General features: G+C 48.6%; 2 protein-coding genes across 8 annotated transcripts in view; one reads left to right on the plus strand and one right to left on the minus strand.

The window, feature by feature from the left end:
- The window catches only part of CLIP2 (CAP-Gly domain containing linker protein 2), a 162,191-nt gene extending 161,357 nt beyond the window's left edge, over positions 1-834 (minus strand). For 3 of the 6 annotated variants that reach the window (XM_044001971.1, XM_044001970.1, XM_044001969.1), the window contains exon 1: positions 329-833. The gene's annotated coding sequence lies outside the window, so the exon portion shown is untranslated. Of the gene's footprint in view, positions 1-328 lie in introns of all 6 variants that reach the window. The other 3 variants (XM_044001978.1, XM_044001977.1, XM_044001975.1) reach the window with 2 other exon arrangements.
- A 4,848-nt stretch (positions 835-5,682) lies between these two features.
- Positions 5,683-24,204, plus strand: RFC2 (replication factor C subunit 2). 2 transcript variants are annotated; one of them, XM_043964697.1, is made up of 11 exons: positions 5,683-5,850; positions 6,824-6,893; positions 8,384-8,425; positions 9,053-9,159; positions 10,021-10,122; positions 10,797-10,897; positions 20,899-21,056; positions 21,343-21,408; positions 22,690-22,770; positions 23,090-23,203; positions 23,813-24,204. In XM_043964697.1, the coding sequence occupies exons 1-11, from the start codon at positions 5,744-5,746 to the stop codon at positions 23,921-23,923; spliced, it is 1,059 nt and encodes a 352-aa protein (XP_043820632.1). In that variant the 5' UTR covers positions 5,683-5,743; the 3' UTR covers positions 23,924-24,204. The 2 variants fall into 2 exon arrangements, with proteins under 2 accessions (XP_043820632.1, XP_043820633.1); XM_043964698.1 differs by having other exon boundaries at positions 5,713-5,850; positions 6,809-6,893.
- Positions 24,205-25,828: the final 1,624 nt, after the last annotated feature.

Here is a 25,828-nt window from a genome sequence, read left to right on the forward strand (position 1 = left end):
GCAACCTGGGAAGGCTGGAGCCAGACTGTGCGCGGTGTGAAATGCCAAGCAGAAGAATGTGCCTGTTATCTCCGAGGTAGCAGAGAGCCACTAAAGGTTCAGGAGGAGCAGAGCATGTGAAGGCCAGACCTGGTGGGGAGGTCCGGACCTGGACAGAGACGGGGCGGAAGCCAAATATCTGCCCAAGACACACGCATCCTGCGGCGGCGGGTCAAGCCCGCTGTCCCCTCAGGCTATCATCCCATCCCTTGCCCTCCCTTCCCTTCCCCGCCGAATCCCTAGTCAGAGTCATCTATTGTTCATTGTCTCTGCTTCAGTGCGCACTCACCTTTCCATTTCTTCCCTTCTGGCTCCTGTCCAGTCCATTTTGCTTTGTATGATAGCACAGCCCAGACAGGTCCGGTCTCCTCCAGCGGATCGCGTGGGGTGCTTATCCAGCTGTTCCCTTTGCCCTCCTGCCCTCCATCCTGCCCCCTCTGAGGCTCAGGACCTCCGGAGACTATGCCCCGGAGGGGTTAATGCGCTCAGATTTGGAACTCACAGCATCCCAGATGCAGAGCTGGAAGAGCCTGAGAGACGAGTGAGCTTCCTCATTTTACAAACAAGGAAAGTGAGGGAGAGAAGGGTTTAGTGACTCACCCAGAGCCACACGTTTGGCAAGTGTCTGAGGCAGGATTTATATGCCGGGAGGTCAGGCTGCCTTATCTTCGCCCCATACCTGACCTTCTTCGCAGCCTCTCGATTTAGGCACTGCCTCTGGCGTCCAATTTCAGAGTTCTCTGACTCCTCCCTCTCCTTCCCCCTTCCCATTCCATCACGCGGGAGTCTTCACAGTTCAGAGGAAGCAGCGTATTGGTTCTCAAGTCCAAAGACCCAGGTTTGCAGCCCAGCTCTGATGCCTGCTGAGGAATCCTTCTATCTCCCTGGGCCTCGATTTCCTCATTTGCAAAAATGAATCTAGGATTCCTTGATCCTGCAGATTCTTCCACATGCCTTGTATTTAGAGAAATGTTCAGTCTCTTAGCTTGTGGCCCCCACTCTGGAAATCCAGCATGGTTACTGCCTGGTGTGCTGAGCTCACAGTTTGCACACAGAACTACAGGAGAAAATAAGAAACAAGTAGACAACATAGAAATCTCTGAATGAGAAAGTATAAGTCCCCAAGATGTGGGTAAATCTCTAGGACCACTTGTATATTTCTAGTTCCTAGCTGTTGTTGTTTGTCCTTCTTTTTTTGAGGGGGGGCTGGGCAATGAGGGTTAAGTGACTTGCCCAAGGTCACACAGCTAGTAAGTGTCAAGTGTCTGAGGTCAAATTTGAACTCAGGTCCTCCTGAATTTGTCCTTCATTTTCAAAAAGGACCAACGTCATTATCAGGTGATGTCTTGACTCATGGGTGAATTGGATTTAAGTGAGCATGAATAATATAGCAATAGGATTCTCTCTCTCTCTCTCTCTCTCTCTCTCTCTCTCTCTCTCTCTCTCTCTCTCTCCCCTCCTCCTCCTCCCTCTCTCTCTTCTCTCTTCTCTGTCTCTTCCTCTCTCCCCCTCCCTTTCCCTCTCTCCCTCCCTTTTCTCTCTCCTCTTCTCTCTCCTCCCTTTCTTTTTCTCTCCCTTTTACTCTTTCTCTTTTTCCCTCAGTCTTGCTCTCTCTCTCCCTCTCTTTCCCTGTCTCTCTCTCCTCTCTCTCACCCTCTCCCTCCTCTCTCCTTTCTCTCTCCTCTCTCTTCCCTTTCCTTTTCCCTCCCCTTTATTCTTCCTCTTTCTCCCTCAGGCTTGCTCCCTCTCTCTCCTTCTTCCTCTCCCCTCACCCTTTACTATATCTTCAGGTGGCTCTCTAGCACTGCCACCCAGTGCCTCAGTTTTTCAGTCCAGACTGGGGCAATCTGATGCTGGTCTTCCAGTCTTTTGGTGCCATCTCCCTCCCTGCAGGATGAGAGCCCTTACAAAAACAAACAAACAAACAAATAAATGAGATTTTAAAAGGAAGCATGTCCTCTCAAATTTTTTCCTTCTGCCTTATTCCCTCCCCTATCCCCGCTCAGACCTGTCTTTCTCCTCACCATCTTCAGTCTCTCCTAGGTAGCAGCCAAACCCATCATCAGCTATGTCCCTTGGGGCAAACACACCTTATTTTCTCCAGTAAATCTGATGGGAAACATCTCAGCACAAGTTGTCCTTTGACAACAAAATCTACATTTGAACCCTCTTCTCTCAACTCTCCCCACAACCACCTAGTTCAGACCCTCACCTAAATTATGGCCACAGCCCCTTCACTGGCCTTGCTGCCTCTAGATCCCCTTCACCTGGGGTCTTTGTGAGCTTGTGTGTGTGTTTTTAAATATTTTTAAACTGCATTTCGGCAGCTTTAGTCAGCCATGCTTTCTTATTTTCCAGTCAAAGAAGTGGAAGCTGGATGGCTGCAGTCTTTATGGATTTTGAGACATAAACAAGCCCTGGTTTAAAATTTAACCCCCTCCCCTTTTCATTTGCTGTTGTTCCATCATTTCAGTCATGTCCGACTCTTCATGACCCCATTTGGTATTATCTTGGCAAACATCCCGGAGTGGTTTGTCATTTCCTTCTCCATCTTATTTGACAGAGGAAGAAACTGAGGCAAACAGGGTTAAGTGACTTGACCAGGGTCACACAGCTAGTAAATTTAGGAAGTCAGATTTGAAGTCAGGAAGATGAATTCAGGCTAGGCTCTCTATGCACTATGGCGCCACCTACCTGCACAATGGGGGAGACAATCTATACCAAGCAAGCTATACACAAGCATCAACAGTAAACAATTAAGAGACAGAAGGCACAAGAATTGAGATGGATTGGGAAAGGCCTCCTGGAAAAGATAAGATTTTAGCTGGAACTTTGAGCAAGCAAAGCTTTATTTACCCCTTGTAGATGAGTGGGACCTAGGGTGAAACTTTGAACATTCTCTTTTGTACTTGGTAAAGGATATGAAATAGGAGTAGCTCATTTGCATATAACAAAGCCAGCAAATCTGCTGAACCCCCCAGACTTGGTTTCAACTAGCCTGAAAAGCATAGATTGCTCCCTTATCCTTTCCTTTACCCACTCATTTCCACTGACAAAACAAGAGACACTTAGAGTGAAAAAAATAAGAACCCTGAACTCCAGAGCTATTTGGTGATTATTGGGTAAATAGCTATTGCCTGGTTATGACTTAGCCTTAAGAGATGAAGGTGTGAAAAAAGTATTGTCAGCCTCCATAGCCCTATTTCACAAAGAGCTATCAAAAGGGAAGACTGAGCCTAAGGACTCTAGCCTTGAATTGGGCAAGCCTTACATCCTCACTCCTTCTGAAAGAATGAAGCAGCTCCCCAGCCACGGATTTCAACAGAACCTGAAGCTAGAAACTGTGGAGATTCCAGCTGCCCATTCAAGCCAATTCCCATAGGTCCAAGCTGGAGCTGGACTCACAGAAGAATGCAGCTCCTTAGGAGATGAGCAGAAGACCCATAGGTTATCTGGAGAAGGGGGGGTCTTAAGAAGCTACGTGAAGCTCGGGAATTCAGAAGTCTGGGCAGCTGCCACAAAGTTCGGGGCCAGGACTCATCAAGCAGTGCTGTTTGGCCTTATTGAATGTGAATCAGTATAGATGCTGTGTGTTTCTGTCACCTCCCCTTACAGACCTCAAGGAGGTAATTATTATTTTCGGGGGGGTGGGGCAATGAGGGTTAAGTGACTTGCCCAGGGTCACACAGCTAGTAAGTGTCAAGTGCCTGGGGCCAAATTTGAATTCAGGTCCTCCTGAATCCAGGGCTGGTGCTCTATCCACTGCACCACCTAGCTGCCCCCTCAAGGAGGTAATTCTGCATTGCCTTGTTGCCCTAGAACTCCCTCATGGAAGACTGAAACCTTTCCCTCAGGACACAAGAATTTATCATTATAAAGTATTCACAATCAGTAACTTCATCCAAGAGAATGACAACAATGAGACAACATACCAAAACCTATGGGATGCAGCCAAAACAGTATTTAGGGGAAATTTTATATCTCTAAATGCTTACATGAATAAAAAAGAGAAAGAGGAGATCAATGAATTGGGCATGCAACTAAAAAAGCTAGAAAAAGAACAAATTAAAAATCCCCAACTAAATACTAAATTAGAAATCCTGAAAATCAAAGGAGAAATTAATAAAATTGAAAGCAAGAAAATTATAGAACTAATCAATAAAACTAAGAGCTGGTTTTATGAAAAAAACAATAAAATAGATAAGCCTTTGGATAATTTGATTAAGAACAAGAAAGAAGAAAACCAAATTACCAGTATCAAAAATGAAAGGAGTGATTTCACCACCAATGAAGTGGAAATTAAAGCAATAATTAGGAGCTCTTTTGCCCAACTGTATGCCAATAGATTCGACAATCTAAATGAAATGGATGAATATTTACAAAAATACAAATTGCCCGGGTTAACTGAAGAGGAAATAAAATCCTTAAATAGGCCCATTTTAGAAAAAGAAATTGAACAAGTCATCAATGAACTCCCTAAGTAAAAATCTCCAGGGCCAGAAGGGTTAACAAGTGAATTCTACCAAACATTTAAAGAACAATTAATTCCAATACTATACAAACTATTTGGAAAAAATAGGTGAAGAAGGATTTCCACCAAATTCCTTTTATGACACAAAAATGGTGTCAATACCTAAGCCAGGCAGAGCCAAAACAGAGAAAGAAAAATATAGACCAATTTCCCTAATGAATATCGATGCAAAAATCTTAAATAAAATATTAGCAAGGAGATTACAGCAAGTGATCACCAAGATAATACACCATGACCAGGTGGGATTTATACCAGGAATGCAAGGCTGGTTCAACATTAAAAAAACTATTAATATAATCAACCACATCAATAAGAAAACAGACCAAAATTATGTGATTATCTCAATAGATGGAGAGAAAGCGTTTGACAAAATACAACACTCATTCCTATTAAAAACACTAGAGAGCATAGGAATAGGTGGAGCTTTCGGGTTTTTTAATTAATTTTTTTTTTTTTGGTGAGGCAATTGGGGTTAAGCTAGTAAGTGTTAAGTGTCTGAGGCCAGATTTGAACTCAGGTCCTCCTGAATCCAGGGCCGGTGCTCTATTCACGGAGCTTTCCTTAAAATAATAAGCAGTATCTACCTAAAACCATCAGCAAACATTATATGTAATGGGGATAAATTAGAGGCATTCCCAATAAGACCAGGGGTGAAACAGGGATGTCCATTATCACCTCTATTATAAATAAAGTATGCACCACCTCCCAGGCCGAGCCCCATTCACGCCGGGGACGGGCGGCTGGGGGGGGGGTCGTTTTTTTTTAACTTGGGCGGGGGGGCTTTTTTTTCCAAACTGATTCGTGTTTGTTTTTATGTGGCCTTGATCTCTCTCCATTTCTCCCCCGGAGAACCCCCCTTATAAGGAGGAGTTTTTAGAAAAGAAATTAAAAAGCAGTTTAGCAAACGGGACTAAGGATGCGGAGATCCCCGCCCTCGGCCCCCCGCCTCGGGAAAGGCAGGAGCAACACACAGAGACACGGACACGCAGCCCTCCCCTCTCGGAACGGCGGCTATTCCCGCCTCCCCATCCCACGTTCTCCAGTGCGCAGGCGCACAAGGGGCAGGCCCTGCGACTTGGGCGCGCACGCTCCGGCGTCCGGGAGGGGGCGGGACGCGTCCGGTGACGTCACCACGCCGGCACGGGAAGGTGGCGGGAAAGGATCCCGGTGACAATGGAGGTGGCGGAGAACGGAACTGCTCCGGCCCGGGCCCCGGCCGCAGCCCCGGCCTCGGGCACGACTCCCGGCAAGGCCCCCGGGACTCACTACGAGCTGCCCTGGTGAGCGAGGGCCGGGGCGGGGGGAGGGGCCCTTGGGAGACGGGGTGACCATCCGTCAGTCAATCTACAAACACGCATTGATTAAGCTCCCGTTGTATGCATCGCTCCAGGCTGGGCTCCGGGGCCAGAGAGTCCCGGTGCAGCAGCCCCTGCCCGCGGGGGGGGGGGGGGCTCCCTCTGGAACCTGGGCTCTTAACGTTAGATAATACGAGAAAAAAAAGGAGGGGGCCAATACGGAAGGGGTGGGGGAGTCAGGAAGGCTTCCCGTAGGAGGCGACCCCGGAGCAACATGGGGGTTTACGGGGTGGGGTGAGGAGGGAGGCGTTGGGGGGTGGCACCGACTGAGCAAAGACTCGGAGATGGAGAAGGGCCGAGGGGGCCGGGGGCTGGCTATGGGGGGGCAGGGGGGAGAGGTCAAGGAGTGGGGGTCCGGCCTGGGAAACCACCCTTAGAGCTTAGGGGGGCCATAAAATCTCAGCTCTAGAACGGGAAGGACTTCAGAGACCACCTAGACCATTTCACAGGTGGGGAAACTGAGGCAGACAGGGGGAAGTGACTTGTCCAGGGTCACACAGCCAGTAAGCCTCTGAAGGGCTGTTATTATCCCCACTTTACAAATAAAGCTGCTGGGCTTCAACTCCTGTGCCAACAAACTCCTTGGATTGTAAGGACTTTGGCTCCAAAGTCAGAAGACCTGGGTTCAGATGCCTTTGTATTATTACCTTAGTAACTTTGGGGTAGATGTGACCCCGCAAGGGGAGCTCTGGCAGCTTGGGGCCTAGCAGACTTCTGGCAGAAGGTGGGAGTGGAACTGAGCCTTGAAGGACGCTGGGAGGAAGGGAGACTTGGACAACCGACCTCAGAGGTGCCTTCCTTGTGGCTCTAGACTTCTGAGCCCATGAGTGGGAATGTGTGATTTTAAATTTAAATGCAATGAATTTAATTTTTTTATTTTAAGATTTTTTTTCGACAGGGTTGAAAAATACAGGCCAATGAAACTGAACGAAATTGTGGGGAATGAAGATACCGTGAGCCGCCTGGAGGTGAGGCACATGAGGGAGGGTCTCCAGGCTAGGCCGTCTCTGTTGTGTGTCCCTTAGGGAGCCTCGACTGACTCCCAGAGGCTGAGGCCCGGGCAGGGAGAGTCGAATGAAGGAGGTGCTCTGACGTTTGGCCAGCCATACTCACCTTCTTGTTACAAGAGTGTGCTCCTCCTGAGGGTTCACCAGGACCCTGAGCAGAAGTCACACAACCACAGCCTTGGGCTGGATGTCTAAGGAAGAACTCAGATTCCTCCTTGAGAGATGGGACAAGATAAGCTTTGTGGTCCCTTTGAACTCTTGAGATTCCCTTTAAAGGCACCATTGTCATCATCAACCAGCCAATCCAGGAACTTTTTTTTTTAATGACTATCTAATTTTTTCTCCAATTACATTTAAAAACAATTTTTAACATTCATTAAAAAAATTTTCTTTGGGGGCAGCTGGGTGGTGCAGTGGATAAAGCATAAACCCTGGATTCAGGAGGATCTGAATTCAAATCTGACTTCAGACACTTGACACTTAGTAGCTGTGTGACCCTGGGCAAGTCACTTAACCCCCATTGCCCCACCCCACCCCCCCAAAAAAATTTCTTTGAATTCCACATTCTCTCCCTCCTTCCGCTCCTCACCTCATTGATATAGGTAATACATGTGCAGTCGTGTGAAACACATTTCCATGTTGGTTGTGTTCTAAAAGAAAACAAACCAAAAAAAGAGAAAGAAAAAAAAGATAGTAAAGGAAGAGTCTGCTTGGATCTGCGTTCAGACCCCACAGTTCTTTCTCTGGATGTGGAGCGCATTTTCCATCGTGAGTCTGTGGGATTGTCTTGGATCGTTGTACTTCTGAGAAGAGCCAAGTCATTCCCAGTTCTTCTGTTATTCTGTACCTCCCGGTTCTGCTCCCTTCACTTCTCATCCTGCTCGTCATTTCTTACAACAGAGTAATATTCCATCACAATCATATCCCACAACTTGCCCAGCCATTCCCCAGTTGATGGGCATCCCCTTGATTTCTAGTCCTTAGCACAGAAGGATTTTTAAACACCTACTCTGTGCCAAGTCCCATGCCAGGTGTTGGGGATCCAAAGACAAGGTCAGGTCAAGTCAACAATAGATTTTTGTGAATGACTTTTGTTGTTTTTTAACATACATATACACACATAATATCTTCTATAAGATTTTTTCCATTCACCTGCTTCCCTTCTTATCTTAGGTGCATTGATGTTGTCTGTGCAGAAGTTTTTCAGTTTTATGCAGTCAGAGAGATCTCTTTGATGGTCTGTGACTGCCTCTACCCCCTTGTTTGGTTGGGAATACATCTCCCCCTACCCCCTGAGCATTTATTAAGCCACCTACTGTGTGCCGGGTCTGCCCTCATTTACTTAGGAATGCTGACATGGCCCTGGGTTAGATGGGGGGCTAGGATGGGCTCAGGCCCTGATCCTTGGAAGTCTGCACCATAACCCAGTTAATTCTGTTTTTCCCCCATAGGTCTTTGCAAGAGAAGGGAATGTGCCCAATATTATCATTTCTGTAAGTACTTACTCTTGGGCCTCTTCAGTTTTATTTTCCCAGAAATAAAGAGGCTGAGGAAGCCCCATGTGAGTCCACAGCATTTAGTAAGCACCTGCTGTATACTAACCAATCCCAGGGATAGAAGGACAGACAAACATGGGGGCTGTTTTCAGCGGGGCTTCCCTTCTGGCGGGTGAGACAGCGTGGGAGTAACTTTGGGGTAGATGTGACCCCCCAAGGGGAGCTCTGGCAGCTTGGGGGCCTAGCAGACTTCTGGCAGAAGGTGGGAGTGGAACTGAGCCTTGAAGGATGCTGGGAGGGAGGGAGGGAGGGAGAGAGAGCGTTCCCAGTGTGGGGAAGGAGCCCCACAGGTTCTTATTCTAAGTCAGCCACTCAGAGGTGTAGGAAGGAATAAGGCTCATCACTGCCCTCGGCCCCAATTTCCTCGGCTGGAAAGTGGGATGGTGATGACGGGCAGTACTTCCTGCCCCAGTCACCTGTGAGGCTCAGGAGAGATCACAGACCTGCCCATCACTGGGTCCAGTGGGCACATAAGTGGCCTTTGGGGAGGCCTTCAAGAGGGACGGAGGGAGGGGCTGAACCCCTCTGATGCCTTGAAACACTCACAGGAGGGTCTATTTCTAGGGTCCCCCAGGAACTGGCAAAACGACCAGCATCCTGTGCTTGGCGAGGGCCTTGCTGGGCCCCTCCCTGAAAGACGCAGTTCTGGAGCTCAATGCCTCCAACGACAGGTGGGTGAAGGCCCCTCGGCAGCACCAAGGGCATCAGGAGGCAGCCCCGGGCACATGGGCGGTTCTGCTCTTGGCACCACCCACATTGTGCTCGCCCCCAGTTACCTTAAGTAAAGAATTGTAACTGTGGGCCCGTGCAGCCTGGACTGTCTCATATTTATTTCATGAGAACCTTCAGAATTCACTGTGTCCGCCCACACATTTCTCAAGTTCCTTTGTAAGTAGCCTTGGCCTTTGGAGCTAAAGGACCCCAGGGGTCACCCAGGATGAGGGGGTTTCACCTCGCTTATGTCCTGGATTCCTTTGTCGGCATCTGGTGAGGCCTGTGGAACGCTTCTCAGTCAGGTTTTTAGATGCATCAAAGCCATAGGATCATGAAAGAAACCAATTATATTGAAAGACAGTGGTCAAACCCCCTTCCCCCTTATTTTACTGATGACCCGGAGAGAGACCCTCGCCTCTAGGGCACCAACTGGAGAGGGCTCCCGCTTCTTTGGAATTTGGATTGGAGGCGGGCACAGTGGCCCGCTATAGCAAGTGCCCACGTAAAATCCTCTGCCTGGAGCACCTTGGTAGGGTTCAGCCAGGCAGGGTCAGGAGCTGGGAAGGGGCCTCTGTAGTGAGAATGTGGGGCTTAAAGCCTTTGGAGGCCCTGGGTCGAGTGCCAGCCTTGCAGCTGCCCGGCCTCCCTGTCCTCAGCCTGGACATGGGGACCAGACCTAGCTCGGGGGGTTGGTGGAGGAAGCACTTGGGGAGCTCTCCTCATCGCGAGTCGGTTGTCGCTGCTCCTGAGGGGCTGGGGGCTCCCTGTTGATCTGTTTGCCTTGGGAAGGACGGGGTGATTTAGCTTTGTCGTTTCAGGGGCATTGACGTCGTAAGGAACAAGATCAAGATGTTCGCCCAGCAGAAGGTGACCCTCCCCAAAGGCCGGCACAAGATCATTATTCTTGACGAAGCAGACAGGTGGGAAGACTGGGTCTCGGGCCAGAAGCCGTGCGTGGGATGCTGTCTTTTGTGGTGTCCCTAAAGTGGGGGGTGGGGGGACAGGAAGCCAACCTCTGCCCTCTCAGGGGGGACTTGCTTCCCACATCTTTGATCTTTGGAAATCAATTTAGCCAAGCCTGGGCCTTAACCCTTATTTTTGATTGATGGAGCAGTCGTTTGTTAGATGCTGGTGAATATTTTTGTGGTTTTGTGCGTGACCGTGCCGGCCGCCTTGGCCTGATGAAATCCAAGCGAGGCTTTACATGAAAAGTGCCAGCTTGTGGGTGAGCATGATCGGCCACACGCTGGAGGGGCCCAGGTGTTCCTGAGAACCGTGGGCGGCACCCCGCATTGCCTCTACTAGACTTATCTCTTAGAGGAGCAGGAGGAGGGACCGGGGAGTGAATGAATGTGAAGGCACCTGAGATAATTGTCCATGTAGGATTGCTCCTCATGGGTCATTCTAGGAAGCTTTAGGCCAGGGCTGCTTAGCCAGGGGCCTGGGGACAGGAGTCCTTGAACTTGGATCTTGATTTTCATTAACCTCTAACAGAAATCTAGCATTTCTTTTAGTCACGGCCATAGGCCGCAAACCTCCCACCTGAGGAGGGGCGTGGGAGCAGATCACCCACCTGAGCATTCTCTTGTCCTAGCATGACCGATGGAGCCCAGCAAGCCCTGCGGAGGACGATGGAAATCTACTCCAAGACGACCCGCTTTGCTCTCGCGTGTAACGCCTCAGATAAAATCATAGGTAAGGATGAGTAATGGAACCCCCTTCCTGCGTCTGCCCGTGTGTCCTTGCCAAACTTTGCACATCAGCCTAGATAGAGAGATGGAAGGGACTGACGGGTCCTGAGTCCCCCTGCCATTGACAGATGGGGAAACTGAGGCACAGTCACTTGGCTAGTAAGTGTCTGAACCAGGATTTGAACCCAGGTCTTCCTGGCTCCCAGTCCAGCGCTTTTAATCCACTACACCCCATTCCTCTCTGTCCTTCTGGAGTCCTTGAACTTGGATCAAAAAAACCCAACCTGGTTTCTTTATTTTCATTCATCTCTGACAGAAATTTAGCATTTCTTACCATTGTTTAAGGTCCCTTTATCACTCTTGTACGTTTGCCCACTCGGGTCCCTCCTCCCTGGAGAGTCTTCTCCCCTCCTTGCCCCCATCTCATTGCCATCTCTGAACCTCCTAATCCCTGTGAGCTCCTCTGGCATCTGCCGCCTGCATTGGCATTTCACACGGGCAGTTCCTCGTGAGCCTGGTGTGTCCATGCATCTGGGGCCACTGCTGGCTGGGGAGCCCCCTTTGTGGGGAGCCTGGCCCAGGGCCTTGTGGTAGCAGGGGCGCAGTCACTCTTTGCTCATTGAGTTTCTGAGCCTGCAGAGGCTCTGGTTAGCAGAGAGGTTTGACTTTGCCCCAGAGTGGGGCTTTTTAGTAGCGTGGCAGCAGCGCTGAGGTCCGTGTGCGGTGTTCTCTGAAGGAGGATAGCCCAGCGCAAAGGTTTGAGGAAGCTCCAGGTTTCAGAGGGAACAGCCCACGTTCACCACTGGATTGGTGCACACTTACTCACTGAAGCTGTGGTTTTGCTCTGGGAACGTCAGCAGCCGTGACCGCTGAGCAAGGGCTGCTCTCTTGCTAGGAGTCCTTGGCTCCCTCGAGTGTACATTTTAGGCTTTTTTGCTTTTTTTCAGAGGAATAAATAATGAGGTCAGCAAGTACTTGGGAAGAGAAATAATAGTGTAGACAACTAAGTGGATGAATAAATTTAGGAATTTTTTGTTGTTGAGTCATTTTAGTTGTGTCCAACTCTTCCTGACCCCACGTGGGATTTTCTTGGCAAAGATACCGGAGTGGTTCGCCATTCCCTTTTCCATCTCATCTTGCAGTTGAGGAAACAGGCAAACAGGGTGATGTGACTTGTCCAGAGTAACACAGCCAGTAAGTGTCTGAGGCCGGATTTGAACTCAAGTCTTCCTGACTCTAGGCCCAGCGCCTTAACCACTGAGCCACCCATCTGCTTACTATGTGACTAACAGTGCTGGGTGCTGGCACTACAAACACAAATTCAAAGATACTCCGTGCCCTCAAGGAGCTCATATTTTGGTCAATGTTGTTGGATTTTGTTTTCATTTCTTTTTAAAAAATGTGTCCAGGGGCAGCTCGGTGGCACAGTGGATAAAGCACCGGCCCTGGATTCAGGAGGACCTGAGTTCAAATTCAGCCTCAGACACTTGACACTTACGAGCTGTGTGACACCAGGCAAGTTACTTAACCCTCATTGCCCTGCAAAAAAAAAAAGTCCAAATTGCATTTTCTTTTAACAAAGAACCCCCCTTATCTGCACTGTTAGCAAAGCAGAAGTCAGAGAAGCTATACCTAGGAGAATATACACCAAGTGGTGTAGAGCGAAGGTGCTCTCCCTTTGGGAGTGAGGTAGCTCAGTACACGCAAGGAGATTCCCAGGTCTTAACCAAGGGGACACTCACCTGGTTCCTGCAGCATTCGGGGCGTGATGCTTCGACACCTTTGCTCTAGCCTAACCCAGAGAAGGATCACTTAGCTCTTAAAGAATTGGAATTTCTCTAAGAAACAAAGGCTGATCCCCCTAATCCTGCTGGTATTACTGCTCTGGTGTGACTAGGACTGAAAAAACCAAGGGAATGGATGTGAACACACTGCAACAAATAACAAATGGATCCTCCTTTTGGCATTCAAAGCCCCACTTCGTACCTTGCCCTGTCTTGCCTTTCCGATTTTCTTAATATCTTGTACCCCAACGCATAGTCTTCATCCGGCGACACTGGCCTCCTGGCCATTCTGCAGACAAGATCTTCCATCTCTCAGCTTTGGACATTCTCAGGCTGCCCCCATGCTTGTAAAACTCCCTCTCCCCTGCTCTGACTACTGCCCTCCCCGGCTTCCTGTAAATCCCAACTAAAATCCCACCTTCTATAGGAAGCCGCCTCAACCCTTCCTAATTCTAGTGCCTTCTGTTCATTATTTCTCCTTTATCTTGCATGATGGATGGATGGATGGAGAGAGATGCACACGCACACAACACACGACACGCGTGATATATGTTTGCATGTTAGAGAATAAGCTCCTGAAGGCAGGAACTGTCTTTGGCCTCTTTACATTTTACGAGTGCATAGCATAGTACCTGGCACTTAATAAATGCTTGTTAATCGATTGACTAGGGAGGCCCAAAACAAAGTAATTCATCAGAGAAGTGTGTGCTCAGAACAGAAAATGGATTGACCGAGCCACTGACCTTGTAATCAGGCAGGGCCCCCGTGCCCCTTGGCTGTGAGGAAACCTTCCGGTACCCCCTATTGAAGATAAAAAAGAGGCACGTTCTAGAGTTTACTGTGCACATAAAGAGGTGAATTGATTTTTCCTCTCAGAACACCATCAGATACATTACTGAGACACTCGATTGGGTCCCGTGTCATTCTCGGGATAATTTTTTTTTAAGAGATGCCCAGATGTCCTGCTCTGCCTGAGCTTTGTTTCTGACTTTGGCTCCATTTGAGAACAGGATGGAGAATGTTGCTCCATGGATAGGTTGTCATGAAAGGAATCATCGCCTTGGGAGCTGGTTTAGGAAGATTGGGATGCGCTTCTACAGGGGCCCACCAGACATTATGTAACTTGATGGGCTGGAAATCCGTTTGGAGAGCTCGTCTTTCACTGATTCACTGTCCCTGGGTTTTTTTCCAGCTCAAAATGAAAAGGATTTTGTGTCCTTTTGTGTCCTCGTTCATTTGGCTTTGATCAGTAGGGATTGTTCCTTCAATGTTCTCTTGAAGGTTTTTCAGATGGCTTAGATCACTCCCTTTTCCCCACCCTGACCCTCCTCCTTACACTTCTCTCTCCAGTACACAGTTTTTAAAAAGCCTAATATTACTGCTTCCAGAATATTTCAGTAGTATAATAGAGTTATTTATCATGTTTCCCATACCTACTTGACGAGTTTCTTTTATATCTTGTAATGGGGGAGACAACACATAAAGGGGACCGGGGGCTGGAGAATGAATTTAGGTTTGGAAAGTTAGAGGAGTGGTGAGGAGAGCCGGAGGGGAGCCGACTGACGCTCTCTCCAGTGGCAGGGACAATATTGATTTGATTTATGGGCCCAGAACTGGAAGTTAGGGAGGGGGAGGGAAAGGCAGATGATTGTAGTTCACATGAATACTATAGACTCAAGCAAGCAGAAAATCTCAATCTGGGTCAGTGGTTAAGGCAATAATTGCTTCAGGAGGTCAGAGAGTGACCCCCTTGGCATGATGAGTGAAACGTTTGTTGAAGAAGTGGGGACTGCAGGATCCCAGGGTTGGAGGGGGCTTCAGAAGCCCCAGCAAGTTGTTCTTGAACATCGGCTTGACTGTGTCGAGTGAAGGAAAACTCACCCCCTTCTGTGGCACTCCAATCCACTTTTACAGAATTCTGATTGTTAGGCTTTCCTTAAGTTGAGCTGAAATCTGCCTCTTGAAGCTTCCCCGCCCCCCATTGCTGCTTGTGGTGGCCCTCAGGAGAAGCAGAGCCCATCATAATCCCTTTTCTCCAGTCAGATATTCTTGTCCCCACCAAGCCATTTTCAGTGACCTGTCCTGTCCTCTAACCCATGTAGCACGAGAGGCTCAGACAAAGGCTCTGCTAACTATTGGGCCAGCTCTCCTAGTCAAGAACTTTGTCAGGAAGAGGGATGCGGTGAATCCGGCGCTGTTTGTCCTTAGCTCTTGGCGACAGCCTCATCCCTTTTCTGGATTGTCACAAACCAGCCCTTGAGTAAAGCAGTAAAGTTGTCCAGGAATCAAAGCCGAGCTCTGGTTTACTGTTTACAGATTTCACTCTCCCTCTCCTTCCTCTTTTTTGTTTTTGTTTTTGGAAAAACAGAATGACATTTGCCCATTTTGAGCCCGACAGTGTGTCTGGTGTTCTCTGTCATCTTCCAAGATGAGGAAGGAGGAACTGAGTTCAAATCCGGCTTCAGACACTTGACACTTACTAGCTGTGTGACCCTGGACAAGTCACTTAACCCTCATTGCCCTGCCCCCTCCCCCCAAAAAAAGATCACTGACATTGGCTCAGCTTTTTTTCCCCTATGCTTTTTTTCTTCTTTAAAAAAGATTTAAAAATTTTAAATTTTAATTGTGAACTTAACAAATATAAAATATGACATAGGTGGTGCTAGGAACTAGGCCCATGATCTCATTGATATGGGGAACTCCTTAATAAGGCAATCCCCTCTCCCCGTACATCTCAGGTCCTTCTGTAATCGTGTTAGAGCAGCCCCCAAATTTCCCTCTTGGCCACGTCTAAAAACGTGTATCTCCTTGGACTCTTCCAACCCAAAGCCCGCACCATTCCCCCATTGGGAGACGGGAAGCCTGCTTCCTCATCTGTCTGTCGGGGTTGTGCTAAGTTCAGTGTCCTTCTGGGAAGGTGTTTTCCTTCACATTATTGTGTTCTCCTGGTTCTAAGCCCTTCACCCTGCCACAACAGTTCTTACAGGTCTTCCCCCTCATCATTTCTATGGGCCAATAATATTTCATCCCATTCAAATACCATAGTTTGTTTAGCTCTCCCCCAGTTAAGGGGCACCCCCCGCCCTCGACTCCTGCTTTTCCCAACTTCTTTGCCAAAACAAAAACTGCTGCTGCATGTGTTTGGACAAATAGGCCCCTTCCCAGTCTTTGACCTCTTTGGGATGTGCCCACTACTTTTTCCAGTCCTCTGGAATGTCGTTTGTCTGGGCCTGGTCCCTAGAACTCATAAAGGGCCGCTGGATGCCGGCTTCCCTTTTCCTTGCACCTCTGGGGCTTCAACTCCCTGTGAGCTGTTTTTGTTCTGTCCTCTCCCGTGGCAGAGAAAACATAGAAAACAGGAATCAAGTCATTCTTTCCCCCCTCATTACCCTCATCTGTTTGTCCCTGAACATCCATCCTCATTCTCTTCTTTCTCCCAGCAGTCAGCAAAAGCACTTTTCGTTTTTCTTAACCTTATTTGCTCAATTCAGGTCAATATTTTTGCAGTCATTCTTGTCTTTTCCTTTCCATGCTTCAGACTGCTAAGAACGTGAGCCAGGTCAGTGGGAGCTCTGTCCACATCTTCAGACAGGTCCCCTTTCCCTCCCTCACTGGAGCTTTCTGTTTGCAATTTCGAATTTCCCTCTTGAGAATTTCCCTCCCTTCTCAGCTCCCTTCCATTCTAGAATTTTAGTCCGTGCAATCCTCCCTGTCCTTTCTTGAAGTCTTTAGAAATTTGCTTCCCAAATCTAGATTGCCTGTAAGACTGCCTGACTTTGCTTTTCTGTCACAAATTCTAGGTGGAGTGGTCACTTCCTCAAAATGTTCTTTGTGTCTCCTGCAAGAACCAGCTCTTCTTTCTTGGTTAGAGTTAGCCCAGTATCCACTTCCCTCCACCCCCTTTATTTTCAGTGGGAAATGTTTTTGTGTAGTAGAGAAACAGGGTAGTGGGCTACAACTCAGGTGATTCCAACACTGTGGGCACTGTCCAGAGCCTTGGGTGAGTCCAACCTGGGGAGGCCTTCTTTCCATCAGGCCGCTTCTGTGGGCCGACTTGAGCCCCATCGGTGTTGTCCAGCTTGCCTACAGCCTGACCGATCTGATATTTGTTGGCCTCCACACCCTCCATGAAGAGCAGGGTGTGGTTGTCCTTGGTTTTCTCCAAAGCAGTGTCAGTGTTGAGCAGAAATTAATGGTGACCTGAAGATCATGCCTTTTCCTCCGAGGGAGTTCCCTTACCAACGGGACTGGGGCTCTCTGCATTGGGACTTTTTTCTTTTTTGTGTCTGATTGGCCTTCAAGGCGTTGGCCTCAGTTTCTCTTTGGGAAGAACAGCTACTGCCTTTGGTACCATCTGGGGAAAGGGCAAGGACCCCATAGCCTTTTCTCTTTTAAGGGATAAAGTGAGAATCAAGGCAAGTAAAAAAGTATCAGCTGCCTTACTTTTGGCAAAGAGAGAACTTCTCCAGATGCCGGGGTCCTTGTGGTTCCTCCTTTGGGCCAGCCTTGTCATCTCTTGTCTGAATCCTTGGTGGCTTCTGCCTTTATTCCCGTGATTTACTTCTGTTTCTCCTGTTTCTTCTCATCCCTAAGCTTACATTCTCATGGGGGAAGCAACATGTAAGTAAATAGGTACACGCAGATAGATTCTCAGGGGGTAAAATGGCCCTGACATGCCAACAGAACGAGAAACAGCTTCAATAACCCAGTCTCAGAAGAAGTCGAGCGAGCCCCACATCAGCTTCCCAGGAAACAATTTCAGGACCAAATGGATTTATAAGTGAATTTTATCAAACATTTAAAGAACACTTAATTCCAATACTACAAAAACTATTTGAAAAAATAGGAAGAGAAGGGGTCCTAGCAAATGTCTTCTATGACATAAATATGGTCTTGAGACCTAAACCAGGGAGAGTCGAAACAGAAAAAGAAAACTATAGACTAATTTACCTAATGAATATCATTGGAAACATTTTAAATAAAATATTAGCAAGAAAACTATAGCAATATATCAAAGATTATACTGTGTCTGTATGACCTTGGGCAAGTCACTTAACCCCAGTTGCCCTGCAAAAAAAAGATTATACTCTGTGACCAGGGTGGACTTATACAAGGAATGCAGGGTTGGTTCATTATAATTGTTTAGTCATTTTCCAGTCATGTCCAATTCTTCCTGACCCCATTTAGGGTTTTCTTGGCAAAGATACTGGAGCGGTCTGCCATTTCCTTCTTCAGCTCATTTTATAAATGAGGAGACTGAGGTAGGCAGGTTAAGTAACTTGCCCAGGATCACACAGCTGGTTGAATGTCTGAAGCCGTATTTGAACTCAGGAAAACTCATCTTCCTGACTCCAGGCCTGGAGCTCTATGCACTGCACCACCTAGCTGCCCCAGTCCATTATTAGGAATGCCATAAACATAACTGACCATGTTAATAACAACATAAAAATTATGTGATTATATCAATAGATGGAGAAAAGGCTTTTGACATGATAAAACACCTATTTCTGTTTTATTAGGAAGTTAAAAACACTAGAAAACATAAGAATAAATAGGTCCTTCCTTAATGTGATAGGTAGTGTCTATCTAAAACCAAGAGCCATCATTATCTGTGATGTGGGTAAGCTAAAGATCAAGGACATTCATTATCAATCTGTCCATTATTATTAGTAGTAATTACATATAAAATAATAATGCATGATAATAAAATATTAGTGCTAGAAATGCTATCTATAATAAGACAAAAAGAAATTCAGAGAATAAACATAGACTAAGAAAGATGATGATTTAGTTAGAGAACCCTAGAAAGACAACTAAAAATATAATTGAAATAATAAAAGTTGCAGGATAAAAAGTAAACTCACATAAATCATTAGCATTTCTGTATGTTAACAACATCCAACAGGAAGAAATGGGAAGAGAAATTCTATTTAAAATAACTATAGAGGGTTAGCTAGGTGGTGCAGTGGATAGAGCACCGGCCCTGGAGTCAGGAGTACCTGAGTTCAAATCCAGCCTCAGATGCTTAACACTAGCTGGGCAAGTCACTTAACCCCAATTGCCTCACTAAAAAAAAAAAGAACTATAGAAAGTATAAAATACTTGGGAGTCTATTTGCCAAGACACACATAGGTAACTATATGAATATAACTATAAAACTCCTTATTCACAAGTAAATATAGATAAATAATTAGAGGAAGTAGTCATTGTTCATGCATAGGCTAAGCCAATATTACAAAAATGGCAGCACATCTTAATTTATGTATTCAATGCCATATTAATTAAGCTACCGAAGAATTCCTTTATGGAACTAGAAAAAAAAATTGTATGGAGGCAGGAAAAGCCAAGAATCTTAAATAAAAGAATGGGGGTGAGGGTGGGGAGAGTGGGAAGGAAGGGGATCAACAATATCAGATCTCAAACTATAAAACAGGAATTATCAAAACAGTTTGGTAATGGCCCAGAAATAGAGCATTTGATCAGGGGACCAGATTAGGTTCACAATATACAAAAGCAAACAAGCACAGTAGCCTACTGTTTGATAAACCCAAAGATGCCATCTATTGGAGAACTCACTAGTCACAAAAACTGTTGGGAAAACTAGAAAGCGTCAGTCTGACAGAAACTAGAATGACATCTCACACTGTACACTAAGATAAGCTCTAAGTGGGGAAATGGGTAGCATCCTAAACAAATCAGAGGATCGTGGAAGAAATTACCTGTCAGATCTATGAATAGGGGAAGAGTTCACGACCAAGCAAAAGACAAAGAGGTTCACAGGAGGTAAAATGAATAATTTTGTATACGTAAAACTAAAAATCATTTTTGTACAGACAAAACCAGTTCAGCTAAAATGGGAAGAGAATTAGGTAATTTAGGGGGGGGAAATCTTTGTATTAAGTTTCTCTATAAGATCCCATTTCTCAAATATATAGATAGGTAATTGATTCAGATTTACAAGAAAAAAAGCCATTCCCCAATTGATAAAAGAACAGGCATTTTTCTTTAGGAAGAGATCCAAGCTTTCACTAATTCTGAAAAAATGCGCTGAATCACTAAGTAGAGAAATGCATATTGAAACAACTGAGGTACTGCCTCCTTAGCCAACAGATTGGCTGATATGACAGAAAAGGAAAATGACAAATGTTGGAGGGGATGTGGAAAAATATGTGCACATTTGGTGGAGTTGTGAACTGGTCCAACCATTCTGGAGAATAATTTGGAACTGTGCCCAAAGGACTATAAAACTGCATGTCTTTTGACCCAGCAATACCAATGCTAGGGTGGTACCCCTAAGAGATTTTTTTTTGGCAGGGCAATGATGGTTAAGTGACTTGCCCATGGTCACACAGCTAGTGTCTGAGGCTGGATTTGAACTCAGGTCCTCCTGAATCCAGGGCCGGTGCTTTATCCACTGTACCACCTAGCTGCTCCCCCCCCTCCAAGAGATTTTTTTTTTTAAGGGAAGGGCAAGTACCTACTTGTACAAAAATATGTTGAGCAGCTCTTTTTTGTGGGGCAAAGAATTTGAAATTATGGGGATTCCCATCAATTAATTGGGAAATGGCTGAGCAAGCTGAGGTGCATGATTGGGATGGAACGCTATTGTGCTGTAAGAAAGGATGAGGCGGTTTCAGAAAAACATGCAAAGACTTATATGAACTGATGTGAAGTGAAGGGAGCAGAACTGAGAGAAGAGTTTAGGCAACAATATGATAAATACAACAACTTTTAAAGACTGGGGATTTATCAGGGCGGTACATGCAGCTCCCCTCCTGATAGAGGTGATGGACCCAGAGAAGGCGGGTAGGTGACACAGTAGTCACTGCCCTACAGGGCAGGGTTTTAGGCTGGAGCTCCTGATGTACCTGGGGTGAGGGCAGGAGGCATGTCGGCATGATTCTAACCCCAGGTCGGCTAAGGGGTCATCAGTTTTAGATGTTTCAGTTTGATCGGAATATTCTCTTTGTTTTTCCAAGGGCAGCCAGACTTGTCTTGTGGTAGGCCTTTCACGTGGTCAGTGTGAAGTGCCCTTGCTTGTTTGTTCATCCATCCATCCATCCATCCATCCATTCATCCATTCATCCATTCATTCATTCATTCTCCAGACATTTCCCAGGGCTGATGGGACACGGCTGCTGTGCTGGGGTCCCAGGAGGGAAAGGAGGAGGGGGCAGAGGCCCAGCCCCTCCCTGATGCCTTGTCCCCTCGTTGCTCTTAGAGCCGATTCAGTCCCGTTGCGCCGTTCTTCGGTACACGAAGCTGACCGATGCCCAGGTGCTGGCGAGGTTGATGGCCGTTATTGAGAAGGAGAAGGTGGAGTACACAGATGACGGGCTGGAAGCCATCATCTTCACAGCCCAGGGAGACATGCGGCAGGTATGAGGGGGAGCTTCCCTGGCCATGTATGGCTGAGCTAGGGTGGGGCTTGGCTGGGGAGGGGGCCTGGCTGGGAAGAAGGGGCCGGCTGGGGAGGGGAGCTGGCTGAGGGGTGGGGGTCAGCTGGGCAGGGCAGAGGACCCCACTCTGGGAGGGGCCTGGAGGTCTGTTTGGCAGCAGGCCCAGAGGGAAGCACATTTCAGCCCTGAATTTGAGAAGGGTCCTCAGGGAGGGAGGGGTGATCTCACCAGGCCTTTTCAGAGGGGTTCCCTTCCTTCCCCCACAGGCATTGAACAACTTACAGTCCACCTATTCTGGGTTTGGCTTCATTAACAGTGAAAACGTATTCAAGGTGAGAAAGCCTAATCCAGGGGCGCCATCAGCCCCTGGGCTCGCGTTTCCCCGGGCCCTTCACAGAAACTTCCCGTGGGAGCTTCTGATAGCATGTTCATGTTTCCGTCCGGAATGATGGGAGTGCAGACTTTGCCTGCACTTGTCCACCCATTCTTTGCCTCGAGCGGACTTGGGGCCCAAACCGAGGGGGCTCGGCTTCTTTGGCAAAGGAGGACATTGCACCAGATGAGGCCCAGGCTGCCCCAGCAAAGAACAACTTTTACAATTTAAATGCAGTTTTACTTTATTTCAAAAATGTATTTTAAAACCGTTTGTAGCTTGTGGCTGGATCCGGCTGGATCTGAATGCTCTTGTCCCTCTTGTGGGGGCAGGAATGGACTGACTTGTCCGTCAGGAGGCTGAGGATTGGGTAACTAGGAACATGTGCCCGTTTTGTTAGTGCTGCAGGGCACAAGGTCTCCCTTGGCGTCTCTTGGTATGTTTTGTCTTAATCCAGGGGTTCCTGTGCTTAGGAGTGAGCAGTGGTGTAGCCCAGTGGGAAGCATACCACTTCCTCTGGAGGCAGAGGTCCTGGGTTCAAATCTTGCCACAGATAGTAACTATGAGACCCTGGGCGAGTCACTTCACCTCTGTCTGCCTCAGTTTCCTCACCTGTAAAATGGGAATAATCACAGCACCTACATCACAGGGTTGTTGTGGGGATCAGAGGAGATGACAGACATGGGATGACGCATAGACTCTGAAGTGCTGTGTAAAGGCTGGGGCTGAGGGTGTTGTAATTCTCCTTCTTCAATCCCGGCTGCATGACCTTGGGAAGCTCAGGTGACTTCCCTGGGCCTCAGTCCCCCAGTCTCTAAGACGGGGATCATTCCGGCCTGGGCCTCACAGGACCAAATAGGACGAGGTTTATCAGTGCCAGCCATTGTTATTAAACCCCCACCCCTGGGACCTTGGGAAGCTCAGGTGACCTCCCTGGGCCTTAGCTCTCCCATCTGTAAAATAGGGGGACGGGATTGGGTGCCCCCGAGGGCCCTCCCAGCTCCAGATCTGTGAGCCTTGAGCCTAGGGCTTCCTTGTGGTCCAGAGATGCTCGATTGTGTCTAACAGGCTCTTCCTCGCTTCTGCCAATGATGCCTGTTAACACTTGGTAATTCTGTGGCCGTATTTGCCTCAGGCTTAGATAGAAAGGGAGGTAGAGACAGGTGCCCTGGGTGCCCACGGGCACTTGCCTGTAGGACCGGCCTGGCCCGGGGGGTTCTGAAGCTTCTCTCTGGCGCAGGTTTGTGATGAGCCGCACCCGCTCCTGGTGAAGGAGATGCTGCAGCATTGCGTCAGCGCCAACATCGATGAGGCCTACAAGGTTTGGCCCCTTCCCGGCTTCCCCTTGGGTGCCCTTTCCCTAGAAATGTCCCCCAGAGTCGGGGGCTGGGAACCCATTTGTGGCTGAGGGGGATGAGGGCCGTCCCAGAGGACCTGACTGACCTTTCAGGCCTTGGTAAAAGGGAAGCCCGGCCTTCCTGGTCGCAATGGGAAAGGATGACTCGATCGGCAGTGTGTCACCCGCCTGTCCGGAGCTCTCGGGCCTCCGTGACTGGCCGCCACCGCGCTCGGCCGTCCTCCCGGAGGCTCGGGTGCTTCTTTGGGAAGCCCCTAGCAGCCCTGGTCTCTGCTTTGCCCAGATCCTTGCCCACCTCTGGCGTCTCGGCTATTCCCCAGAAGACGTCATCGGCAACATTTTCCGGGTGTGTAAAACCTTCCAGATGCCCGAGTATCTGAAGTTGGAGTTTATCAAGGTCAGTGGGAATCTGGCAAAATCTGGGGCGTTGACCTTACTGTAAAGACGGCAAAGGGTGGGGGAGGGGGGATCGCTGGGACCTCCCCCTCCCCCACCAGGGGCAGGAGGAGCAGCTCTTCCTCCTGCTCTTCCCCTCCCCACTGGGAGGCTCAGTCTGAAGGTTGGGGGGGTGGAACCCTGTGTTCACTAAACTGGGGCAACATCTTGGTTGTTTTTACTGACGTTTCCCCCACTGTTTTGTTCTTTGGGTGGGGCGCAGGAGAGGGGCCATGGGAAATGGACAGTGGAGAAACAAGAGACGGCCACACAGATTGAGTTTGTTGTTTTACTTCCTACTTAGGGCCTTGATACTGTCCCCACATTCTGTGTGACCCAAGGCCCAGACAGTGGAGCGGGTTCTCGTTCTCTCGCAGGATCCCCCTTCTGGTTGGGGTCTCTTGACATATGACCTGGGCTCCTATAGACCTGCCAGGACCATTTAAGAACTAGACTGAGCTCTGCCAAGTGTAGCCCACCATGCTTCGAGAGGAGGTCTGAGCCCCTGGTGGGGCCACCTTCTTAACCAGCCCCCAGCCGCTGACCAGATGGGAATGTGATTGTCTTTCAGGAGATCGGATACACGCATATGAAAATAGCGGATGGCGTGAACTCCCTGCTGCAGATGGCGGGCCTCCTCGCCAGGCTTTGCCACAAGACCCTGGCACCCGCAGCCAGCTAGAAAGCGAATCTGGGAATCCACGCAGGGCGGGTGATGCATCTGAAGTCGCGTCCTCCCTGTCTCTGATGGGGAAAAACTGGCCTCAGGACTTTAACTTCCTGGCGGGAGAGAGGCTTCCTTTTGCTGTTAGAATTTTGGCCGCCTTTGAGTACACAGTGTTTGCCCCAAAGGGCTATCGGCCTTGAACGTGGAGCGGCTGTGACTGGCTGGATGAAGAACAGCAAGGTGGCCTCTCCCTTGCTTGTGTTGGGATGTCAAAAATAAAATAGCAGAATTTGGAATTTCTTGTCATTGGGAATGCTTTCCTTAAAAAGAGCCCCCCCTCCCCATCCACTTCCACAAGTCTTGCAGACTGTGACCGGGGGTGTTCCTCCAACTCTCCAAGCTCAGCTTCCCTAAAAGCCGAGAGGGGCTGGTGCAGAACACAAGGTGCCAAGCCAGCATAACAGACCTCACGTGTGGGAGCTCCTCATTCTCAAGACTCAGAGAGGCCGAGCAACCTTCCTAGGCCACACAGCACCTTGGGGGCAGAGAATGTCATCTTCTATGTCTGGTTTTTCAGCTACAAGTGAGTCTCCACGATGCCAATCCATCTCCCTTTCTGGGTGCTGGACCCTCCCTAAAGGGCAGTGGCCTGAAATATCCTCCCCAGTAAGGGAGTGGTACCAGCCTTCAACAGAGGGACTCCCCAACCCAGGGAAATGCCACCTGTCCTGGAATGAGCTTGAGTTCTGTTAGCATTAGCGCCTTGTAGGTGCTTAAGTATTTCTTGTGGAATTGAGTGCAGAGGCAAGGTCAGGGCTGAGGGCTGAGCCCCCGGGGATCCTGGTCCTCCCTGCCCTTCTCCTCCATAAAATGCAGGGTTGGAGGGGCAGCTAGGTGGCGCAGTGGATAAAGCACCGGCCCTGGATTCAGGAGGACCTGAGTTCAAATCCGGCCTCAGACACTTGACACCTACTAGCTGTGTGACCCTGGGCAAGTCACTTAACCCCCATTGCCCTGCCAAAAAAAAAAAATGCAGGGTTGGAGGTGTTCTCAAAGTCTCCTCCGTTGTAGACGTATTCTGAGGTTTGGTCTTATCCTGCTGTGGGTAGAAAACCTTCAAGTTCAGCCTTGTTTAGTGTGAAGAAAGGTCAGATGGCTCATCAGTGTCTGCTCTGGCTGACCTACTTCTGTAGGTCTTGTGGAGCCAATGTTAATCCTGACTGGTGACCTTGGCGTTCTTACCGAAGGAAGGATGCTGGAGACATCTACCCACAGGCACCCAGGCCACAAGCATGGCTGAAAATTGTGAGAGTTGGGGGCATCCTTTCTCTACCTCAGCCTCTCCCGTGTCCCCCCACTCAGCATTTTTTCCCCCATTGGAACATGTGGCTATTTCCTATTCTGGATGGGTGCTGTAGGGCAGTGCCCTGCCCCTCCCCCCCGAAGGTCAGGGCTAGTCTAGAAAGTAGGAACCAGAAGCCCATTGAGCCCCTCTCCTGACCCATCTCAGAGTGACAGGTCAGAGCCCCAAGGAGCCTTGGGCTCCCTGGTCCAACCCCAACACAAAAGGGGCCCTCACCACGATATCCAGGAGAAGTGGTCAACCAGTCTCTCCTTGAAGAGTTGTCCCCCCATGGTGAAGGGTCCTAGAATGGAAGTGGCCCAGGGGCAATGGGTATGGGCTGCTCCATCCACCTTTCTGAGAGCACAGGAAGGTGGGGCAGGCCAGATGACAGTTCTACTCTCGGACTGATGAGGAGCCTGGACCTGGCATCCTGTCTCTGGCAGGGCAAAGGGCATCAGACCTGGGGTTAAACGCCACTTTAAGTGTATTAACTTTGTGACCCCAGAGGGGGGTCACAAAGTTAATACACTACTGCCTCCCATATAGACGTGTGTGGTTTTTTTAATTTACATAGG

This window comes from Dromiciops gliroides, chromosome 4 (genome assembly GCF_019393635.1).
Source record: "Dromiciops gliroides isolate mDroGli1 chromosome 4, mDroGli1.pri, whole genome shotgun sequence".
NCBI lineage: Eukaryota > Metazoa > Chordata > Mammalia > Microbiotheria > Microbiotheriidae > Dromiciops > Dromiciops gliroides.